At 45.8% G+C, this 23,745-nt stretch overlaps 1 protein-coding gene across 2 annotated transcripts in view; it reads left to right on the top strand.

Moving 5' to 3' along the window:
• LOC308485368 (uncharacterized protein) overlaps positions 1–23,745 on the top strand; it is a 33,879-nt gene continuing 10,134 nt past the window's right edge. Inside the window, exons 1-7 of one of the 2 annotated variants that reach the window (XM_081021209.1) lie at positions 5–107; positions 303–356; positions 1,266–1,385; positions 3,298–3,396; positions 4,683–4,769; positions 15,245–15,408; positions 16,426–16,535. In XM_081021209.1, the coding sequence (XP_080877335.1) occupies positions 86–107; positions 303–356; positions 1,266–1,385; positions 3,298–3,396; positions 4,683–4,769; positions 15,245–15,408; positions 16,426–16,535 (656 nt within the window). In that variant the 5' untranslated portion in view covers positions 5–85. Of the gene's footprint in view, positions 108–302; positions 357–1,265; positions 1,386–3,297; positions 3,397–4,682; positions 4,770–15,244; positions 15,409–16,425; positions 16,536–23,745 lie in introns of both variants that reach the window. The other variant, XM_081021210.1, reaches the window with a different exon arrangement.

The raw sequence follows: 23,745 nt of genomic DNA, 5'->3' as shown, positions 1-23,745 counted from the left end.
TGTGACTCTGCTTTTAAGTAACACATTGACTTCACTGTCTACTTTATACTCCCACAGGTTGCGAATAAAATAAGAAACCAGTTCAATGGCTCCTAAAAAGCCACCAGGTAAATCCCTTCGGTTACTATTTTCTCTTCACAGGAACACAGAGATCTGCAGACTTGATATGTTCCCTCCAATACATTGTACTGTAGACAATTGACAGAGCTGAGATATTTCGGGCTGTTGCTCGATGTTTATTTTTATGTTGATCATCTCATCTCATCATATAACATTACTATACTCATCCTGTCTTTATATAGATAAGCCAGAGAAAGCTGAACCACCCGCAGGAGACAAGGCTGCAAAAGCACCAGGTCTGTATGCTCATTAGCACATGGAGGAGGAAGGAACAGTAAAGGAAAGTTGTGATGGGGAGGACCAGAGTGAGGACAAGCATATTCTATAGGTCCAGGGCATCCACCACGTCCAACTGAGGAGCAATGAACTTGAGTTTGTGTCCACCATCTGCTGCTGGCAGTGAACAGCCCCAGCTGGAACTGAAAGCTCTCCTTGATGTGCCCTCACCCTCACTACAACCCATCCACTGCTGCAGCCCCTTCCACTTACTTGATGGAGGGCAGCCAGATGGAACTCCACAACCCCAATCTTCCCATGAGTATGCTGTGTTCTTGTTCCAGGCCAGGGTAACAGACACATTGAGGGTGTCCAATCCACTCTGCTAGTTGAGGATCAACTTCTTGACGTGAAGTCTCTCCTCAGCTCTACCTTTCACTATAAGAACATTATGCTTAGTGGGCAGAGTGGGACACTTAATCTCAGGGTCATGGGTTTGAGACCCACATTGGGGAAAGATTCATGCATTGCAGGGGGTTGGACTAGATGACCCTCGTAGTCCCTTCCGCCTTCGTCTATTATTCTATGAGAACATAGCAAGAGCTTGCTGGGTCAGACCAAGATCCTTCTAGTCCCAGGTGATGTCTCTTCATGCTCCTGAGGCCTCCAGACAGGGAACACGGGCAGAAAAGTATCTTCAAGAAGCAATACTTCCATGCCAGATTCCTTCATCCACTTTACCTTCCAAGGGTCTGGCCCCCTGGCATTTCACAGTGGAGCAACCCCCCACCATGGGTTTAGGAAGCTGACTGCCATATGTTGATCTAGATGGGTTGCCAGAGATCATAAGGAATTTCTTGACTGGGGTGGCACTGGGATGTTGTCTGTTGATGGCTAAAGCAGTATTTTCTCTCCTCCTGTCCATCAAGGAGAACTAACACCTTTGCAGGAAAAAGTGAAAAAGTTCTTCGAATCTTCATATTCCCTGTATGTTGGCGCAGTGCTTGTGATGGGCTCCGTTATAGGGGCAATAATGCTGACCTATCTGTGTAAGTTCCAGTCTTCTAGGAAAATATAAAAGGGTAATGGGCAGAATTACAATTCACTCTTGCTTGCTTCATTTCAGTGGAGACCTTTAAAAGGAAAGGATAGGTTCTGGTCTCCACTAAGCCCTTTCACCTCCTGATTTCAGTTGGTGAGATAAACATTTAATGTACTCTCTCCCATTGAAACCAGTGGCACTGTAGGGTTGTCCCTGAAGAAATGCTCAGAGACTTTTAACTGGTTTGTTAAAAAAAGGCAAAGGACTCCAGACGGTTAAGTCCAGTCACATAGAACTCTGGGATTGCGGCACTCATCCCACTTTACTGGCCGAGGCAGCCAACATTTGTCCACAGACAGTTTTTCTGGGTCATGTGGCCAGCATGATTAAGCCGCTTCTGGAGAAAACAGAGCAGCACACGGAAACACCGTTTACTTTCCCGCTGCAGTGGTCCCTATTTATCGACTTGCACTGCATGCTTTCAAACTGCTAGGTTGGCAGGAGCTTGGACTGAGCAATCGGAGCTCACCCCATCACGGGGATTTGAACCGGCGACCTTCCAATCAGCAGGCCCTAGGCTCAGTGGCTTAGACCACAGCACCACCCGTTTCCCAACTGGTTCTTCTGGGAGCTCTTCTGGAATGTGCCTTGCTCCTTTGTACTCAGGCAATTAACCCCTTCCTTGGATGAGCACACTGCAACCTCTACCATCTGTTGCGGCCTAGGGTCCTCAAATCTGAGAAGTACCCAAAGCAGCTACACTACCTCATGGATGAAGCAGGTTGGGGCCAGACTGTTGCTTTTGGGAGCCTGTAGAAAACCTTCCTAATGTTCATGGCCCAGCGTAAATATGTGCATTCAGCTGTTCCTTTCTTGACAAATCTGGACTGTGAGAGTGGGGTAGACCCGACCCTGGCCAGCCAAGCCCACCTGCCCTATAGCTGATCTCATATGACTTTACCTGTGGGGCAGGTAAAGTCGGGGCTGGAAGTGGCTCTGCAAGTACAGTATGATACAGCTTGGGGAGATGGTTGAAATCCCACACATAATTGGTTTCCTTTTTCCACTCTGCAAGATGGCAGCAACTCTCCTGCTACTGAAAGAGACTCAGTCAAGGGGGAGACTGGGGCATTCCATGGCGGAGGGGGGGCGGCTGTACTGGGTGTCATTCCAAAAGGGGGGGCAAAATGCCAACCCCCAATCAGCAGTGTCCCCCGGGGCGCGTATGCATCCCCCCCGACCCCAGCGGTATGCATCCCCCCAGGAAGCACGCCACCCCTACGGGCGGCATTCCATGCCCCCGGGACGGGTGCCATGACCTCCGGGACGCACACCACGTCCCCCGTGGGTGGCACTCCACACCCCCTGGGACGAGTGCCGCTCCAGGTACCGGAGCAGGTTGCTTCACCTCTGGGGGAAGGAGAGCTTCGCAAGGCTGAAATGCTTTCTTCAACTCCCAAGGGTATCGAGAGGCTGGAGTACCCACAGACGTCCTGGAGAACACCTCTGTCAAGTGTCAGGTGGAGGGAGGAGGGGATTCTAGGTCTCGATCTCCTTGTCAAGATGAGGGAGCCATCATGTTCATCTCCTGTAAGGGCCCGGCACCTCTGTAATTCAGAATACACATACCCCCACACACTCATTCCTATATCTATCTATCTATCTATCTATCTATCTATCTATCTATCTATGAAGATATTCTAAAGGAAGGACTCTAAATTAGATCTTGAGGCTTGAAAATGGACCTTCCTAGAGGAGAAATTCTTCCTTTACAAATTTTGGGAAGTACATTACATATTGGAACTTATACGACAGAAGTCTCATTCCAAATGCAACTTAATCCCTTCCAAAGGGGTGCTGGGGGAAGCAAAGCTATTCTCCCACATGCAATGAACAACTTTCCCCATCATCACCTTTAGATGTTAAGGAAGTGCAAAGGAGAGCCATATTTGAAGAAGGAACGACAAAGATTCTGCAAATGGTAGAAGACACCTTTCCGGATCTTTTTGAGGCAGATGGTAAGTCATATGTTACTTTTTGTCTGCACAGAAGCTCCTTCCACAGCCCACCATTTCTTCTCATTACTCAGTTCAGGGAAGTCGAAGAGGAATGGGTGGGTTGCCTCAAGCTCATTCTATTCTCAACTTCTCCAGAAGCATGGGGGGGGGTGTGCCGTGTTGGTGGGAAAATATATTGATATAAGAAAGAAAATTCCTGAATTCCAATCTCCAAGTTTGGGGCAAGTACCCATTGGTGAGAGAACCCAGCAGAGATTCACAGTCACAAAATATGCAGCAAATGTCAGCATGAAAGTATAGGCTGCTAGACCTTTAAAATAGGCTCTTCCAAGTGAGTTCCAAAGTTTTCCTCTTTCCCCAGTAAACAAGAACACACACTTGGTGAGTTAAAGAATGCTTTGCTTACAAACTCTTCAAAGGTCAGAGCCATGTGCTTCAGAAAAGGTGCACGGCAGGGAAACTTGGCTTAGCAACAATGTGGAGGAATTTCCTAGAGTATTGGAACAAGAACTCAAGAGTGGCTCATGAGGAGCATGTGGCTGAGCTTGAGCACCCAGATCAAACCAGGAAAACGTAGCTTAGCAACAATGTGGAGGAATTTCCTAGAGTATTGGTACAGGAACCCAAGAGCTTGAGCTTGAGCAACCAGATCAAACCTCACCACATACTGAGCTTCTCAAGCAGCCTGGGGAAAAACAATAGGCTTGATTACCTATTTCTTCCCAATGTAGCTGAATCTGGCAGGACAGCATACTCTATGGCTTGAATACCTTAATGCATTATTTAGAGTTAAGCATGTTGGTTATACGAGGCTGATTAACCTACGTTTTGGAGTTTCAGAGTTGGAAGGGATCACAAGGGTCTTCTAGCTCAACCCCATGCAGTGCAAGAATCTTTCACCCAATTGGGGGTTCAAATCCACAACCCTGAGATTAAGAGTCTCATGCTCTACTGACTGAGCTATCCAGAAGCTCCAGGAAAGGAGTCCAGCTCAGTTGATGTGCAAATGCCATTGTTGTTGTTGTGCTAAAAAAGGCCCAAGGTTCAATTTTCAGCATCTCCAGGCAGAGGTGGGAATGACCTCTTTCAGAAGCCCTGGAGAGCCATTGCTAGTCAGTGCAGACAATTCTCATCTAGATTAATGAATGGTCTGATTCTGTATAAGGCAACTTCCTAGGTTCCTATATATGAAAAGTAAATATTAGATCTTGAGAAACATGGCTTTTCAGTATCTGTACATGGCTGTTTGAGATTCCTCCCAACTTCAATTGTTGCCACTCTCTTAGATATCACAAAATTCAAGAAAGCTGAGAATATATCTGCGGCAATATCCGAAGAGAAAAAGAAAATCAGCGAACTACAGCAGGCTATTAGTAAGTTACTCAGAAACCACTTTTATCGGTCAACGTCAAGGTGCCAGAACCTTTGAGGCAATAGGCGATTTCAGAACCATTGGGATGGACTTCTCTTTTCCATTACAGGCTAGAATGGCACATTCTGGTGCCAATCCCGTTTTGAAATATCAGTCAGATTAGCACAGCTGGAAACAGAGAATGGGTAGCTTTCTTCAGGTGTTTTAAGTGAGCACATGTGCAGAGGGCTGTAGGGATGAGCATACTAGCTCTGGCCCACTAGGGCCCTTCCCTGTGAAACTGCAGGGTGACCGTCTCAAGCTGCAAACCAGCAACATAGGTAAGGTCACAAGTTCTCTGTGTACTATGTACAAGTTCTCTATTAGGTACAGGATTTTAAATAGTATGGACACAGTCAAAAGGCCATGTTGTTGAGCCTTTCTGGGCAACAGCTCCATTACAGTGGAAACCTAGCCAGATGGGCATGATATAAATATTTATTATTATTATTATTATTATTATTATTGATGTCTGGTTAATCCTGTTGGGATACTGCCAGGGAGATAAAGTCCATCATGGCCCCCAAGCCGGCTGCCGGACGATCCATCGATCTCCCGTAGACACGCAGTATCAGCAATTAGCGACATGAGCTCCAGAACATTCTAGAGCCGATGCACACTCTCTATCAGCAGATAATACACAGCAAAAGTCGCACTCAGGAGAGCATTATTTACAAGTTTTATTCAGCGTTGATCAGAACAAAGAAAAACATGACTGCCTGCTTCAGTGTCTACGACACAGAGAGAGAAACGAAAGCAACATCAGAAACATCCTGTGGAAACAGGAAATACGCAGACTCTGACTCACAAAGCCTGCTCCCTTTTAAGGTGGAACGGAAATATCCTAACATCCTCCCCCTTTCCGTGTAACCTGTAGTACCTGTGGTTCAACCCAATTGCAACTTCTGTACATATACCTTAAGTTGTTCTCTGTTAACAACCTTAGACAACAGATCAGCAGGAATTTCATTTCCTGCCATGTAGGACACCTGAATGAGTCCTTTCTCAATACACTCTCTTGCACGATGTAGCTTAATCTGCAAGTACTTGGTTCTTTGCTTGCAACTCTCTGAGTTCAGCAAAGCCAAACAGGATCTATTGTCTTGATACACTTGTATAGGACATTTCACAGAAACTCTGATATCCTTAAACAGTTGCATCAACCATTCACAATCCATGAGTGAAAATGACAGAGCATTGAGTTCTGCTTCACAGGAACCTAGGCTCACTGTCGTTTGCTTCTTGCACAGCCAGTCAAACAGACAGTGGTTGTACATGTAGCATACTCCAGAAGTGCTTGTACCATCTGTGGTGTCACTTCCAAAACTAGCATCTGCAAAGATTTCAAGACCTCCAGTCTTCTGACTGGTGAACCTCAGCCTGTAGTGCAAAGTCCCTTTTAAATAGCGGGCTATGCGCTTCAGAGCTTTCCAATCCTGAACAGTAGGATTGTTAGCATGTCTTCTAAGCAGGTTAGTGCTTACAGCTATGTCAGGTCTTGAGCATCTAGCAATGAAATTCAACTTGCCTAGAATGCATCTGTACAGCGTTGTGTCAGAAAACGCTTCAGCAGTACTATCTACCTGGTAACCTGTCACCATCGGTGTGTCTGCTGGGTTTGCATCAACCAAATTCAACCTGGTTAATACATCAGCAATTTTCTGTGTTTGGTGTACCAGAAAATTACCTGCTTGGTCCCTCTCCACCTGCAGAGAAAGATAGTTGGATACCTCACCAAGATCCTTCATGTCAAAGTGCTCCTTCAGCTGAGCTAGGGTGCTTTGGTACAAAGCCTGATTCTTCCAAAACATCAGAAGATCATCAACAAAACATAAACAATACAGTTCGTTTTGCCCCTCCTCCTTGACAAACACACATGGATCAGCTTTGCCCTGGTGAAAACCTAGAGAAAGCAATGTCTCAGTGAGCTTTGTGTTCCAACACCTGGCACTCTGCTTGAGACCATATAAGGATTTCCGCAGTTTACAGACCATTCCCTTCTGTATCTGCATCCCGTCAGGTGGAAGCATATACAGCTCCTCCCCCAAAATCCCGTACAAAAAAGCTGTATTAATGTCATGATGGGAAACATGCAGTTTCTCCTCTGCAGCTATCTTGAGCATCAGCCGAATGCTCTCATACTTGACGGTGGGTGAGTAGGTCTCGTGGTAATCCTGTCCTGGTACCTGTGAAAAACCTCTGGCAACCAATCTGGCTTTGTGTCTGACAACCTTGCCATTCTGGTCTGTCTTGGCCTTGAAGACCCATTTGCTGCCAACCAGTCTCATTCCTGGGACTACCGGTACCAGTTCCCAAGTTTGGTTCCTATTCAAGGAATCAACTTCAGCCTTCATGGCATTAAGCCAAGGCTCAGCATCTTTAGAGGTTAACTCCTGAACCTCTTTGAAGCTTGAAGGTTCCCACACCTTCTCTGAGCTACTAAGAACAGCAGTTGCCATCTTAGCAAACTCATCAGCAAATCTCTTTGGAGGTCTGCCCTTCATCGCTCTTTCAGATCTGCGTACTAGACGCAAGTCTTCTGGACTCATCTCCTCCTTCTTAGGAGAAAAGTGACCAATGGTGAACAGTGGTTCTTCCAGTTCATTGTCAGACGCATCAGATGGTCTGACTGAGGCCTTTGCGCTCTTGTAGTCTGCTGTGTCATCACTGTCACTGACACCAGCAGCAGTGCCGCCCACTGAGCTGGAATCTGAACTCTGATCATCATCATCATCCTCAGCTTCCTCAGCTTCCTCAACATTATCTGCTTTCTTCACATCACCTTCATCCTCCTCTGGGTAACTCTGGAAAATTCCCACATTTTCCCCCCACTTAGGACTGTACTCAACACTCTTTGTGAACTTTATGGACTTAGAGTCAGTCATCCACACCCTGTATGCACCTTTTTCGTACCCCATGAACAAACCATGTGCCCCACGCTTCCCAAGCTTGTTGCTCTGTGGGGTGTGTACCCACATGTCAGAACCAAAGATTCTCATGTGTTTGATGTTGGGTTTCTTACCAAACATCTTCTCATAGGGGGTACAACCAATAGGTGATGACAATCTGCGATTATAAGTGTAAACAAAATTCGACAGAGCCTCCCCCCAATACTTATCAGGGAGATTGGCATCATGCAACAAGGTTTTCAGTCCTTGCAGCAACGTTTGATTTGCTCGCTCCACAAGCCCATTCATCCATGGCGATCTAGGCGTTGACAAGTCATGCTGGATTCCCTTCTCAGTCAGGAAAGCTTCAAACTGCTGAGAAGTGAACTCCCCGCCTCGATCAGTAAACAAACAACCAATGCGTTTACCGTGAACATTCTCCAACCAAGCACAGAATGCCTTGAAATTAGGAAACGCTTGCGATTTCTGCTCGAGCATAAACACATGAATGTACCTGGAAAAAGAATCAATTAGAACCATGAAGTACCTTGCTCCACCCAAAGAGGGCGCAAGTGGACCAACCAGGTCTGCGTGCACTAGCTGGTAGGGTTTGGAAGCCTGCCTGCTAGACTCCTTGCCTTTTGGAGCAACCTTCACCTTGTTCTCTGCACAAGATACACATTTCATGTGAAACTTACAGGGTTTGATGTTCAAACCCTCAACCATCTCTGGCATCTTGGCCAGTGCCTTCCAAGAGAGGTGACAAAACCTTCTGTGTGCATCATGAATGCATCCTGCATGAAGAACTTTGTTAGTTTCTGCAACACAACAAGAATCAACATTAGACACAACAGCACCATTGTCATCATAAGTTATACAGAACAATCCATCCATAAACTTTGCATGCAAAATGTCCTCTTTGCCTTTTCTGATGACACAGACGCTCCTCTTGAAGGAAATCTCAAAGCCACATCCAGTCAGCTGTGGGACACTGAGCAAATTGTCTGCAGCGCCTGGAACATACAGTACATCTTTGATGGTTGTGTGCAGACTTGCCAGTCTCACAGTCCCTTCTCCTGCGATTCGCAACATCTTTCCGTCAGCCAGGTGGATCTCACCTTCTTGAGGTTTGAAGGAGATAAAGAGATGCCGGTCTTTCGATAAATGGCGGGTAATCCCGAATCAATAATAAACCTGGCCTTGGCCTTTGGAGCAGCTCTTCCAGCAAGCAAAACCATGTTTTCCACCGGCGTGGGCTTTTGGTGCTTGCCCCCCTGCTCCTGGCCATCAGACTTGCGTTTGGCCTTTGGTGAAGCTGTGCCAGCAAACAAAGCCTTGTTTTCCACTGGCATGGGCTCTTCACCCCCCTTCTGCTTCGGGCCATCTGCAGGCATCTTGCTCTGTTTACCTCTGTCCTTCCGGCCTCTGCAAAGGCGATGACCTTGGTTCTCACGAGAAACAGAGCTCTCAGCTGCCGACTCCTTGGCTCCCTCTGGAGGCTGGAATGCTGCCTGGAATGACATCACAGTCAGCTCCCCCTGCAGCTTGCAACCGGTGCCCTCGGCATCCCTGCATTCACTCGCATTCTGGGAAACAGCCAGGACCTCCGATGCAGTCAAACTCTGGGCTTGGATGACTGGCAAATGGGCTATCTTCAAAGCATTCCACATCTGACGTGCAGTGGTGTTGCCAGCAAGCGTTTTAATGTCCTCCAGAGAGACGGACAAGACTATTACGTCTATGGCCCTCGAATTCTGGGCTCTCCATCTATCTGTCAGAGGAACTGGAGGGGCTTCAGACACAGTATGCCACACTCCAAACTGACGCAGCAAACTCTCACACCACACAGCCCAGGTCTGATAATTGTGCCGATTTAACTTTGAGCACTTAGTGCCATCATCTGAGGCTTGGAAAAACTCCATTCCAGGTTTTTACTTGAGCCGTGAGCCTTTATGCCTTCAAAAACTTCTTATCTCGGCAGCTCACAAATCACGAAGCCTCTGGCGCGGCTCCCAGGCCAATTAGGCCAGCCGGACATCAAAAGCTCTTGCCGCGGCAAACAGAAAAGCCTTATTTTCTTTCGCTTTTCCCACATACCTCAATGCAGTCTGTCGCAGTCTTACTCTCCTGTAAGTGCTGTGAATCTGGGCCCGAAACCTGTTGTTGGGATACTGCCAGGGAGATAAAGTCCATCATGGCCCCCAAGCCGGCTGCCGGACGATCCATCAATCTCCCGTAGACACGCAGTATCAGCAATTAGCGACATGAGCTCCAGAACATTCTAGAGCCGATGCACACTCTCTATCAGCAGATAATGCACAGCAAAAGTCGCACTCAGGAGAGCATTATTTACAAGTTTTATTCAGCATTGATCAGAACAAAGAAAAACATGACTGCCTGCTTCAGTGTCTACGACACACAGAGAGAAACGAAAGCAACAACAGAAACATCCGATGGAAACAGGAAATACGCAGACTCTGACTCACAAAGCCTGCTCCCTTTTAAGGTGGAATGGAAATATCCTAACAAATCCCATAGTCCTTTGAGGACTGGTGCATTAGCATGTCTGTTGAGGCATTTGTCCTGAGGGCCAAATACTGAACCTGACTCATGAATCAAAGACCAGTCCCCACATGTCCTCCTTTCCATGCTAAGGGAATTCATCCTGAGCCTGTGAAGTAAGAAAAAAGTATTTTCTTTCCCATCATGTCAGTACTACAGCTTTTGTTTCCGATATTTTCTTTCCTACTGTTCAAATGGTGGGTCGTTCTAGGTTTTTTGGTATATACTCTGTACTCAAAAACAGTTCTGAAACTGTCTAGAAGGAATTGGCTACAGCAAGGTTGAATTTCACAGGAGACCTGGTGGAGCTCCCTTGCACCTCTCAGTCTGTGTCTGGTACTTTGGGCTGTGGACCCAAATCTGTTAGAAAGCTGGCTAGTGAACTTTTAATGGGCGCAAAAAGAGAAAGAGGGAAGGAAATGAATGGTACTACTCAGACCAAATAAGCTATGCGCAGATCCCTGAGCAAAGAAGTTCATAGAATCATAGAATCATAAAATCATAGAATCATAGAGTTGGAAGAGACCACAAGGGCCATCGAGTCCAACCCCCTGCCAAGCAGGAAACACCATCAGAGCACTCCTGATATATGGTTGTCAAGCCTCTGCTTAAAGACCTCCAAAGAAGGAGACTCCACCACACTCCTTGGCAACAAATTCCACTGTCGAACAGCTCTCACTGTCAGGAAGTTCTTCCTAATGTTTAGGTGGAATCTTCTTTCTTGTAGTTTGGATCCATTGCTCCGTGTCCGCTTCTCCGGAGCAGCAGAAAACAACCTTTCTCCCTCCTCTATGTGACATCCTTTTATATATTTGAACATGGCTATCATATCACCCCTTAACCTCCTCTTCTCCAGGCTAAACATGCCCAGCTCCCTTAGCCGTTCCTCATAAGGCATCGTTTCCAGGCCTTTGACCATTTTGGTTGCCCTCCTCTGGACACATTCCAGTTTGTCAGTGTCCTTCTTGAACTGTGGTGCCCAGAACTGGACACAGTACTCCAGGTGAGGTCTGACCAGAGCAGAATACAGTGGCACTATTACTTCCCTTGATCTAGATACTATACTATTGATGCAGCCCAGAATTGCATTGGCTTTTTTAGCTGCCGCGTCACACTGTTGGCTCATGTCACGTTTGTGGTCAACCAAGACTCCTAGATCCTTTTCACATGTACTGCTCTCAAGCCAGGTGTCACCCATCTTGTATTTGTGCCTCTCATTTTTTTTGCCCAAGTGCAATACTTTACATTTCTCCCTGTTAAAATTCATCTTGTTTGTTTTGGCCCAGTTCTCTAATCTGTCAAGGTCGTTTTGAAGTGTGATCCTGTCCTCTGGGGTGTTAGCCACCCCTCCCAGTTTGGTGTCATCTGCAAATTTGATCAGGATGCCCTTGTGTCCATCATCCAAGTCGTTGATAAAGATGTTGAATAAGACCGGGCCCAAGACAGAACCCTGTGGCACCCCACTAGTCACTCTTCTCTAGGATGAAGAGGAACCATTAAATGAGCACCCTTTGGGTTCGGTCAGTCAGCCAGTTACAAATCCACTGAGTGGTAGCATAGTCAAGACCGCATTTTACCAGCTTCTTTACAACAATATCATGGGGCACCTTGTCAAATGCCTTGCTGAAATCAAGGTAGGCTACATCCACTGCTTTCCCTTCATCTACCAGGCTTGTAATTCTGTCAAAAAACGAGATCAGGTTAGTCTGACATGACTTATTTTTCAAAAATCCATGCTGACTATTGGTGATCACAGCATTCCTTTCTAGGTGCTCACAGACTGTTTGCTTAATGATCTGCTCCAGAATCTTCCCTGGTATTGATGTCAGACTGACTGGGCGGTAATGATTTGAGTCCTCTCTTTTCACCTTTTTGAAAATGGGGACAACATTTGCCCTCCTCCAGTCTGCCGGGCCTTCGCCTGTTCTCCAGGAATTCTCAAAGATGACTGCCAGTGGTTCTGAGATCACATCTGCCAGTTCTTTTAATACTCTTGGATGCAGTTCATCTGGCCCTGGAGACTTGAATACATCTAAACTAGCCAAGTATTCTTGTACTATCTCCTTAGTTATTCTGGGCTGTGTTTCCTTTGCTGAATCATTTGCTCCAAATTCTTCAGGTCCGGCATTGTTTTCTTTATCGGAGAAGACTGAGGCAAAGAAGGCATTGAGGAGTTCAGCCATTTCTGTGTCCCCTGTTTGCATTTCACCATCTTCTCCTCTGAGTGACCCCACTGTTTCTTTGTTCTTCCTTTTGCTACGAACATACCCATAAAAGCCTTTTTTGTTGCTTTTAACCTCTCTAGCAAGCCTGAGTTCATTCTGTGCTTTAGCTTTTCTGACTTTGTGTCTACACGTGCTGGCTATTTGTTTGAATTCCTCTTTGGTGGTTTCCCCCCTTTTCCATTTTTTGTACACATCCTTTTTTAATCTTAACTCAGTTAAAAGTTCTTTAGATAGCCACCCTGGCTTCTTTAGGCACCTTCCATGTTTCCGTCTCATTGGTATTGCCTGACGTTGTGCTTTTACTATCTCCCTCTTAACAAACTCCCAGCCATCATGAACTCCCTTTCCCTTTAGTATTACTGTCCATGGGATCTCACCCAGCACTTCCCTAAGTTTTATGAAGTCAGCTTTCTTAAAGTCAAGAAATTGAGTCCTAGTATGCTTGGCTGCTCCTTTCCGCTGTATAGTAAACTTCAGAAGAGCATGATCACTCGCGCCTAATGATCCTTCCACTTCTACCCCACTAACCAGGTCATCAACATTGGTTAGGACCAGATCTAAAATGGCTGTTCCTCTTGTTGCTTCTCCCACTTTCTGGACAATGAAGTTGTCTGCAAGGCCAGTGAGGAATCTGTTTGACCTTATGCTCTTGGCTGAGTTTGACATCCAACAAATATCCGGGTAATTGAAGTCCCCCATTACTACTATCTCCCTTCCTTTTGCATGCTTGGCCATCTGTTCCAGGAAGGCATCATCTATGTCCTCCGTTTGGCTTGGGGATCTATAGTAAACTCCCACAATGAGGTCACTGTTATTCATCTCTCCCTTAATTTTGACCCAAATGCTCTCACTTTGGCTTTGAGGTTCTAAATCTTGGATCTCTTCACAGGTATACACATCCCTGACATATAAGGCCACTCCTCCTCCTTTTTTGTCTGGTCTGTTTCTCTGAAATAGATTGTATCCCTCCATTATTACATTCCAATCGTGGGACTTATCCCACCAGGTTTCAGTGATGCCTATTATGTCATATTTAGTTTGCTGTACCAAGAGCTCAAGCTCATCTTGTTTATTTCCCATGCTTTGCACATTAGTGTACAGACATTGAAGTCCATTAATCATTCCCCCGTGACTCTTATTTAAGGATTTTTTCTTCCCACCACTAGGTCTGCATGCTGTTTGCTCCATTTGGTCTATGACATTTGGATGATCATCTTCATCAATTGATAGACTCCTACCTTCAGGAGCACTGTCTCCCTCCCCCACATTAGTCAGTTTAAAGCCCTCCTGATGAGGTTTTTGAGATTTTTGGCAAAAACATTTCTCCCAACCGTTGTGAGGTGCAGCCCATCGCTTGCCAGAAGTCCATCTTCAAGAAACTGCAGTCCGTGATCTAAGAATCCAAATCGTTCCTGTTTACACCATTTGCGAAGCCAGCTGTTCACTTCCACTATTTTTCCCTCTCTCCCTGGGCCACGTCGTTCAACTGGGAGGACTGATGAGATGACAATTTGTGCATTTAATTGCTTCAATTTCCTGCCCAGAGCCTCGTAGTCTCTTTTGATCTTCTGGAGGCTATTGCTTGCAGTGTCATTGGTTCCCACATGAACCAAGAGGAAGGGGTATTTGTCCGTGGGTTTTATGATTCCTTGCAGTCGTTCAGTTACATCTTGGATCTTAGCCCCGGGGAGACAGCACACTTCCCGAGACACCTTGTCAGGCCCACAGATCACTGCTTCTGTTCCCCTCAGTAGGGAATCCCCTATCACCACTACACGCCTCCTCTTAGGTTTGGTCGGGGTTCTTCCGTGAGCTCTCCATTCCAAGGTCGCCTGCACATTCCCTGAGGACTGACTTTGCTGCTCGTCTTCATATACCTGATCGACTGTAATGAGGGAGAGATCCTCAAATGGAGTCTGCTCTTCGTCTTCCATGCTAGGGGAGAGGACCTCAAAGCGATTGTGTATTTCTAAACAATCAGAGCAAACCCTGGGCCTCCTACTTCTTTGAGTCACGTTTCTCCATATATCTGGCTCCTGTGTTGGTGAACTAGCCTCCTTCTCAGGGGAGTCCCCTGTCTCCTCCTTGGTGGAGACAGTGTGCTCTGTTGCTTCCAAGAAGAGCTCAAGCTCTCTAATTCTTTGGAGCGTAGCTACACGTTCCTCCAGTTGCTGGACTTTGTCTTTTAAGAGGGCAATCAACATGCAATTGCTGCAGGTAAAGCTGCCTGCAACCTTTGGCAAGATGGCAAACATTGCGCAGGAACCGCAGGTGACTGCAGCTGTTCCCTCCCCCTCCATCTTGAGAACATGTCATTGGGGGTGGCTACAGCGGTCCTCCATTATAAAAAGCGTGAAGACAGGACAAATAACTCCCCCCACAAAAAACCTAGGTCTCCCCCAACAAATGTTTGAGACTAGCTCCCCTAAATCTAAAAGATGGATCAAACTGGGCACGCCGTTAGGCGCGCACCGCTGCCCTACAAGCTCTGATAAGCTAAGTTATATGCTGACAAGGCCTCACTCCTGTCAGCAATCATGCTGCAGCATTCAGCACCAACTGCAGTGCGTAGCCAGTGGGTCCTAGTGGGTCTTTGAGGACAATGCTAGATTCTCTTCAGTGGGGGTGGTTCCCCCACCCAAGGTGCTCCCAAGGTTCCCCCTAATGTCATTATTTTAAACTCCTACAAGCTGGCTTCTACCACAACCTCACTTGTCCTTTCTCTCTTTTTGTTCCTCTCACATTCTGGGCATTGCTCAAAGGTGACATTCACCACAGGTTACGTGAGGAATGGATTGTTTGGCATGGAGCCCTATATTTATTTGACTTCATTGCCACCCCAAGGACTTGGAAACAGTGCGTACAATACTGCGAAAGGATGAAATACGATACAAAATTGTTATGTGTTGAAAGTGAGGAGGAGGAGGTGAGCAGATCATGCAATAAATTCTTCAGAGACAATGGAGGAGTGTGACTTTGGGGGTAGATTTCAGTGTCTGCCGTGGTTGTAGAGACTGATAAGGGACAGACATGAGACCTGGGAAACCGGGATTTGAATCCCCACTCTGCCATGAAGCTTACTGGTCAGGACTGCCTTTCATCCTAACTTACCCCACGGGACTGTCGTGAGGACAAATGGGGAGAGGAGACGGGCATGCAGCGCCTTGAGCTCCTTTGGAGGAAAAGGTGGCATATTAGTATTAGTATTTATTTATTCCATTTATTCCATTATCATAAGAGCCCAGGGTGGTGTACAACATTTTAAAAAATTACATATTTTTCAGTGATAGAAACACAATAGTTCAGGATACAATTGTATGGGGAGACCAGGAATAATGAGACCTGGGAAACCGGGATTTGAATCCCCACTCTGCCATGAAATAATAAAAAAGCATACTAACAGACAGCCTAATAATAAAACAATCATAATAACAGTCCTCTCCCCCACACTTTTACAGGCTATAGATTACTTTACAGCCTGGGGAAAGAGGAATGGTTTTGCCCGATGCCTAAAGGCATGTAATGATGGCGCCAGAGAAGCCTCTCTGGGATGAACATTCCATAATTGGGAGCCACCACAGAAAAGGCCCCTTCTCTTTTTGCAATCCTTCTAACCTCTCTGGGACATTGCGGAGGGCCTCAGATGACAAGCACGGGGTATGGTGGGATCCTAAGGGGAGAGGCAATCCTTAAGGTATTGGCTCCTGAGCCATGTAAAGCTTTATAGGTCAACACCAGCACTTCGATTTGGACTACTAATCACCAGCCAGTGCAGTTGTGCCCTGATTGGTGTTACATGCGCAAACTGTCTTGTTCTGGTGATCAATCTGTCCATTGCATTTCTACCAGCTGAAATTTCCTGCTCCTCAATGAGACCAAAACCTAGGCATTTTTGCTCCTTCGTTTCCCCCTTATCTAGACTTTCTTCTTTTCTGTGATGTAGGCCTTTGCTGTAGCCATAGTGAAGCCCAGACCGACCGATTATTTTATTGGAATTTCCCTGGTAGGCTCAGATTGGCGCTGCTATCAAAAGGACTTTCGCATCGAGACTCTGTAAGTCCAAACTCCTCCTCATCTGGGAACTTTCATAACCAATAAGTATTTGAAGAGAGCCAAGATGTTTGTGTGTTTATATTGTTCTTTATTATGATGGTTTAATTTATAGACCAATTCGTTTCCAGAGAGCTTCAAAGTGCTTTACAAAATACAAAATTAAAATAGAAAAGAACAAAATGCACGGCAGGAAAGGTGTGATTAAATGAGCCTCTCACACCACCTTTGTTGCCAAGCTGCAACACAACAACCCTGCAGTGCAACCAGTGGGATTTATTCTCTGGCCGTTGCTGCCACCAACCCTTCCACTTCCTCCAGCAGTCCAGAGGGAAGGGACCTGGGGTGCACCAAAGCAATTGCTTTTCAGTCGGGGCTGAAGTGGATGAGTCCAGTTGGTGGCACTGGCTCAAGGGCGATGCTGACATCGGTTATGGGCCCAGTCGTCATTCCAGTCGTCTGACCAGTCGCTGTTCCAGTCATCCCAGCCGCCAGAGGTTTCTGTTGCTGATTGCCGGACGGCAGAACGGAGGCTGCATGCTGGACTGATTTGCGGTGCCCAGAAGCAGAGCTGTTTTGGAGCAGAGTGTTCAAGCTGCCACTGTTGCTGTTGCTGCTGCTTGATTTATGGAGGTATGTTGCTGACTGCCAAAGGAAGAAGATAGCATCCCTGTTTGCCTGTTAATTGCGCTCTGAGTGGGAGAGAGAGTGGCTGAAGGAGTCCAAGGTTTTATCTGTGTTGCACGAGGGAAGTGTCTTGCTTTAAGTAATAGCAGACATAGCCTGTGCACATCCTGGCCAGATGGCTCTGTCCTTTCCTCTCCTCACGCCTGAAACCTATTCAGTTTGGCAGGTCAATATGAAAGTGCTTTTACAGAGGGAAAAGCTATTCTACACTATAGAAGATGACCCTCCCGATAAGGATGATGATGATTGGCCTGAGTGGCATGCTGCAGACATGAAAGCCCAAGGGACAATTGTTTTGAGTGTTGCAGACCACTTGTTGGTGAACTTAGAGGGGCAAGAGACTGCACGAGCTGTTTGGCATAAACTGAGAGATATGCATTTGAGGCAGAATGCTGGTTCCAGTGTAATTTTCTTCAAGAAGCTGTGCAGGCTGCAGCTGGAGAAAGGTGGTGATTTGCCTAGCCATCTATCTCAGTTAAAACGCCTCAGACAGGACCTTGTTCAGCGAGACCTGGCTATTTCAGAGGCTGTGTTTGCAATGCTAATGATAAATAGCCTAGATGAGTCTTATGATGGAGTAGCTGCCCAGATTTCTACGATGCCTTCTGACCGGCTAACAGAAGATTATGTGTCTAGCGTGCTCTTGAATGAGTGGGATCGCAGACAGGCTGTTAGAGAAAGCCGAGACAATGGTGCTGTTAAAAATGTGCTTGCAAATGTGCCTGAGTTTTCAGCAGGGGAAAGTGAAAGTGAAACTGCTGCTGTTAAAGCTTTGAAATTGAAGCGGTGCTTTTCGTGTGGAGCACAAAGCCATTTGAGTTTCCAGTGCAGCAAGAAATCTTCAAAGAAGAAGGGAAACTTTAAAGGCAGAGGGGGAGGAGGACGAAATCCCCAAGCACCTGCTACTTCAAAGGCTTTGATCTCTCGCTGCTCCAATCAACGTGGGCGGAGTTTCTTTGTAGTCGACTCTGGCTGTTCCAACCACGTGGCCAAAGATAAAAGTCTCTTTGTTCAGCTTGAGAAGCAAAAGAAAGAAATTCATCAAGCAGATGGGACTGTTCTCACGAGTTTGGCTAAGGGAACTGTGTTTTTAAAGAGCCTGAATGCTACTATTAAGAATGTCCTGTATGCTCCTCATATTCAGGACAATTTGTTGAGTGTTCCCCAGCTTGATCGTCAGGGGTTTAAGGTGGTGTTTGCTAAATCTCGTTATGAAATTCGTCAAGATGGCAAGCTCATTCTGTATGCAAAATGTGTAAATGGTTTGTACCAATTGCCTTTTGTTTCAGGTACAACTGCAAAAGCAACTGAGAAAGAGTGTTGCAATTTATCTGTTGATAAGAATAAGAAGTTGCAAAACCAATGTATTCAGGGTGTACCACCAAAAGGGTTTTCTAAAGAGTTCACTAAGGCTGTGCGGTCACAAGCAACTCTGGTGTGGTCTTTGAACCAGCCAATTATAAGGAAGTTAAAAATCTATCTGCAAAAGATGCAGAACCTTGGCTGAATGCCATGAGAGCTGAGTTGAATTCCCTGAAACAGAACAATACTTGGGAATTGGTTTCAGCAGAACCAGGTATGAAGTGTGTAGACAGTAGGTGGGTCTACAAGGTAAAGACTGATCAGAGCGGAAAAGTAGTCAGATATAAAGCCAGATTAGTGGCGAGAGGTTTTTCTCAGACACTTGATCAGGATTACCATGAAACGTATTCTCCAACAGCAAGGTTTGAAAGTGTTGTACTGTTGTTGAAGATAGCTGCCGAAGAGGGTATGACGATTTCCCATCATGACGTCAATACTGCGTTTTTGTATGGCGTTCTAAATAAGAATATCTATATGTCACCTCCAGATCGTGTGCAGATAAAAGAAGGAATGGTTTGCAAGTTGAAAAAATCCCTGTATTGTTTGAAACAGAGTGCACGGTGCTGGCACACCAAGCTAACTGAAGTGCTGTTCTCCTTATTTTTTGTGCAAGGAAAGGCTGATTCGTGTGTTTTTGTTAAAGAGTCCAATCAGCATAAGCTTTATTGCATCTGTTTTGTAGATGACATATTATTTGTGTGGAAGAATGAAAACATCTACAAAAGCACTTTGGCAAAGTTGCAAAAGCATTTTGATTTAAAAGACCTAGGAGAAGTTAGCAATTATCTCTCTCTTGAGATTGAGAGAAATGCTCAGGGTGAAGTTTTGGTGCATCAGTCACGTAAGATCACTGATGTAATAGAGAAGTTGAACCTGACTGATGCAAATCCTGCGGATACCCCTATGGTCGCAGGTTATCAGCATGACACAAATGCTGAGGTTTTTCCTGATGTAACACTTTTCAGAAGTGTGTTGGGTAAACTTAATTTCATAGCAAGATGTTCAAGGCCAGACATTGCAGTGAGTGTGAATTTAATCAGCAGGTATGCCAATCAACCCACAGTTCAAGATTGGAAAGCACTAAAACGGATAGCAAGATATTTAAAAGGAACTGTGGATTACAGATTGAGACTTACAAGTCAAAAGTCTGGAGGTCTCGAGATCTATGCTGACGCCAGTTTCGGAAGTGACACAATGGATGGCAAAAGCACACCAGGAGTGTGTTATTTGTACAATCAATGTCTTTTTGATTGGTGTTGCAGAAAGCAGGCAACAGTAAGCTTAAGTTCCTGCGAGGCAGAGCTTAATGCTTTAACTCTTTCCCTGATGGATATAGAGTGGTTGCAGCAACTGTTTAATGACATAAAAGTGAAGGTCGCTTTTCCTGTTCAGGTTTATCAGGATAATAAAGCATGTATAACGTTGCTCCACTCAGAGGGATGTAAACAAAGGACAAAATATCTGCTAATCAAGCTCCATCAAGCTAGAGAATGTATTCAAAATGGTATTGTAAAAGTGTCATATATGCCGGGGAAAGAGATACCTGCAGATATGTTAACAAAGGTTGTAAGCAGAGAACAACTTTTGGAGTGTGTGTGTAAATTGCAGTTATGTTTAGATTCTTGAATGGTTGGATGAAATGGGGGAGGATGAGGAGATTTCACCCCGCCCATATCCAAGAATCTGCTGATTTTCTCTGCTGATTCTCCAGAGAGGAGGGAGAGTTTTCTGCTCTCTACTTATTCCGCTCTAGCACCACATCAAAGTGTCAGTGTCGGAGAGAGAGAGAGACTGAGTGTTAGAGAGAAATTGTGTGTATAAATAAGGTTGCTGCTAAGAGCAGCTGCAGACACTCAGTGCAGTTCAGCATTTTTCGTTTAGACCTCATTTAGCTCTGTATATAGTTGTGTATTATAGTTGTAGATAGAATAAAGAAGATATTCTACAGAGCTGCTCTCCGAGTCGTTTATGCTCTGCTATACTCTGGTATACTCTGCTGTGCAACGACTGTATTCTTGTGGAAGTGAATCCGGTGCTCACAGCTCTAAGCTGTGAGTCCACAGCACTTAGACCTGTTCCTGTGAGAAGGTGGTCTCTGGAAGTGCTACCCCAGATCGCCTGGCCCAGTCGAGGCTGAAGTGGATGAGTCCAGTTGGTGGCACTGGCTCAAGGGCAATGCTGACAGGGTGCACCAAAGCAATTGCTTTTCAAGCTTCTCTGATGCTTTACCAGGAATGTCCAAAGTCAGGCCCAGGGGCCTAATCCAGTCCGCTGGTTAGTTTAATATGGCCCATGCAGCAGTTTATACTCTGGGGTAAAATCCTAAAAAAAGCTAAACAACTTCAATCCAAAAAAAAGACAACAACTTTGGTCGGTCCTCACACACGTTCACTTCATCAAATCTGGCCCTCTTTGAAAAAAGTTTGGACACCCCTGCTTCAATCAGAGTGCAAAGGCAGCCCACACTCTGTGTGTTGGGAATCCTGGAAGCCAAGACCCAAGTGTGGAGTGAGTACTCTTTGATGAGAGAACCCCAGCAGAGATTTAAGATAGCAAAAGATGCAGCAAATAAAAGTGTGGCAATGTCGGCTGTAAACCCTTAAAAATGTCCTCTTTCCAGTGTACTCCAAAGTATCCCACTTTCAAAGGTTCTTCCCAACTTCCCTAGCACAAACATAGAGCACACATTTAGTAAGTCATAAAATGACTTTGTGCTTTCAAATCAGATGCTCTGCTACTGAGCTGTGGCACTTGCCAATGGTAGACACACCTCCCACAACCCCTGTTCCCTCTCTGTCTTCTCCTGCTTTGTTCTCTGAATGGACAAAAGACAAAGACTGGAAAATGCTACTATCAAATTGCCTGGTGGACCTGATTAGGACCGTCCTCTTGCAAAAGGAGTGTATTAGGATTGCCCTTTCTGTAAGCTGTGTGTGCTGGGCCCGGGGGTAACCCGAGCAACACGGTCCAGGTCCAGTCCCGAATCAGTCTGACAGGCCAAGGCAGGACACGAGGCAGGAAACCAGGCAAGGTCAGGCTCAGGGTCTCAGGCAGGTTCTAGCAAACAGCAAAGTTGCTCCCACAACCTGGGATGGGGTCTGACAGCCTTTTTTCTTTGTCAGGGTAACAGCCAGTCCTGATCCCCCAGTGACTCGCCTCCCTGTCTCGCCCAAAGGCAAGTACTCCTCCTGCAAGTACTCAGGTCTCTCATTCTCTCAGACCTTAGTCTCTGCATCTCGGGAGATGTCGGTGGGTTAATGGACCCAGGGACTGCCTCAGCCTCTCCTGACCCAACTGGTAGTGGAGCAGCTGTAAGTGATGGCCCAGCTGAAGGCAACGAGGTCATCCCTGCATCTGGAGCCAGAGCAGGCTCAGGCCCCTGACACGGACCAGCTGGTGCTTGTTGCAGAAGAACCTGTGCAGACTGGGGCTCTTCAGAATCATGCCCCAGACTAGGTTCAGATGCCACCTGAGGCAAAGGATCCGGTGCAGATTGAGACTCCTCTGGTTCCGAGTCCGAACCTGAGTCCCAGGCCATCACACCGTGCAACTTTGTCACAGTTGAGGCACTGCCTTGGAAAGGAGGTTTAGCCTGTATTTTTCCACTGGCCTGCAATCTGCCCTTCAACACTCCAAATAATCAAAATCCTACCATTTATTAATTTATAGGGTTTGCCTATAAAAATATTTTCCCCCTTATTTTCCTGAGGAAAGCACAATAAGTGCTGGTTGGATGTACATGTTTCTGCAGGCTATCACATGATTTGCATTCCAATCAGACACTAATAATAATACCCCACCCATCTGCTAGTTTCCCCCAACCACTCTGGGCAGCTCACAGCATATATCAAAACATAAAAAAGCAATCATTACAAACTTCTTGATACAGGGAATAAAATGAGACTCATCTGGTGTTGGTGGTAGTGCAGAAAGTCTGTAAGCTCTGACTACAGGGTAGGGCAGAGAGGCAGGGGAGTCTGCTAGACCAAAAGAGAATTCTTCTCTGAATGTTACTCCTCTGGGTTACTGCTGTGAGTCAACTGCTTCTTCCGTGGAGCGAAGCCGCACAGCCGTTACCGGAGAGCGCTACCTTTTTCCTGTGACAATTTGGCTACAAAACAACGATCCGTGAGTAGGCAAATTTGGGAATTAAAGGAAAATAAAGAATAAAGAAGTAATTTGATACCGAAGCGGAGAGGCATAAACAGGAAGTCTGCCTTCCGTTCTTTGTAAATAGAGTAAAGCAAAGAACTGGCAAGCTAAAACCTTGAAAGACGTTTGGAAAGGACTATAATTCTATCATCAAAACAAGCGATTTCCCCCCTTGATTGCAGGAGAGGAGGGGGGAAAGGTGTGAAGTGCATTTCCGTGCAAAAAGAGAGAAAAGGAAGCTAAAATCCACCGCTTAAACCCTGGGAACGGGCTGCCAATGAACAATAAGAATGCCGTACTGCGAAATGCGCTATTGGTGAAAGTACTTTCTGACAGCTAACTCTGCAAGTGAGATACAAGTGGGATACAATATTTCTGGCTGGCTTCTCCTGGTTTCAAAGTAACTGGAAAATAACTGAAAATTGAAACTGTCGTCTATTTTGTGAACTGGGGGGATTAAAAGAAAAAAGGTTATTTATTTTAAGGTAACAACTTCGGACTGCTACTGTGTCCCCCTAGAGGAAGTTTGAAACTGTTACAATAATAACTGGGCCAGGGGAATTTTCCACTTCAAAACAAATTCTGGTCGTGGGATTGACCTTGGGCCTTATCTAGAGTGTTATGGCAAATGGAAAAGAGAAAATAGATTTGCTTCAGGAAAAAACAACGAGGTCTGGTAGATCATTTCGCCCAGACGTTGGGCTGCAGTGAAGAGCATCAACATCTGGCCCTTCTGGCCCTTCTGGCTTACCAAGAGGGGCTGCATTGGTACAATCTAAACCCAAAGGAATGGCATCTGAAGATGCTTTAGCTCAGGCACTAGGTAAAATTAATGAATCTCTGGAAAAAATAAGCAAACAAGTAGCTGGAGTATCAGTTAAAATTGATCAAAATACCACAAGTATTAACAATTTGGGACAGAAGGTAAATACTAACACAGAAACCATTGAGAAATTGCTACAGGAATCTACTTCGACCCGAAAGACAGCTGAAGAAGCAAAGGAAATAGCAG

This window comes from Podarcis pityusensis (genome assembly GCF_964106645.2).
Source record: "Podarcis pityusensis genome assembly, chromosome: 9".
Lineage (NCBI taxonomy): Eukaryota > Metazoa > Chordata > Lepidosauria > Squamata > Lacertidae > Podarcis > Podarcis pityusensis.
The sequence above is the reverse complement of the archived record's forward strand: the minus strand, read 5'-3'. Positions and strand labels throughout refer to the sequence as shown.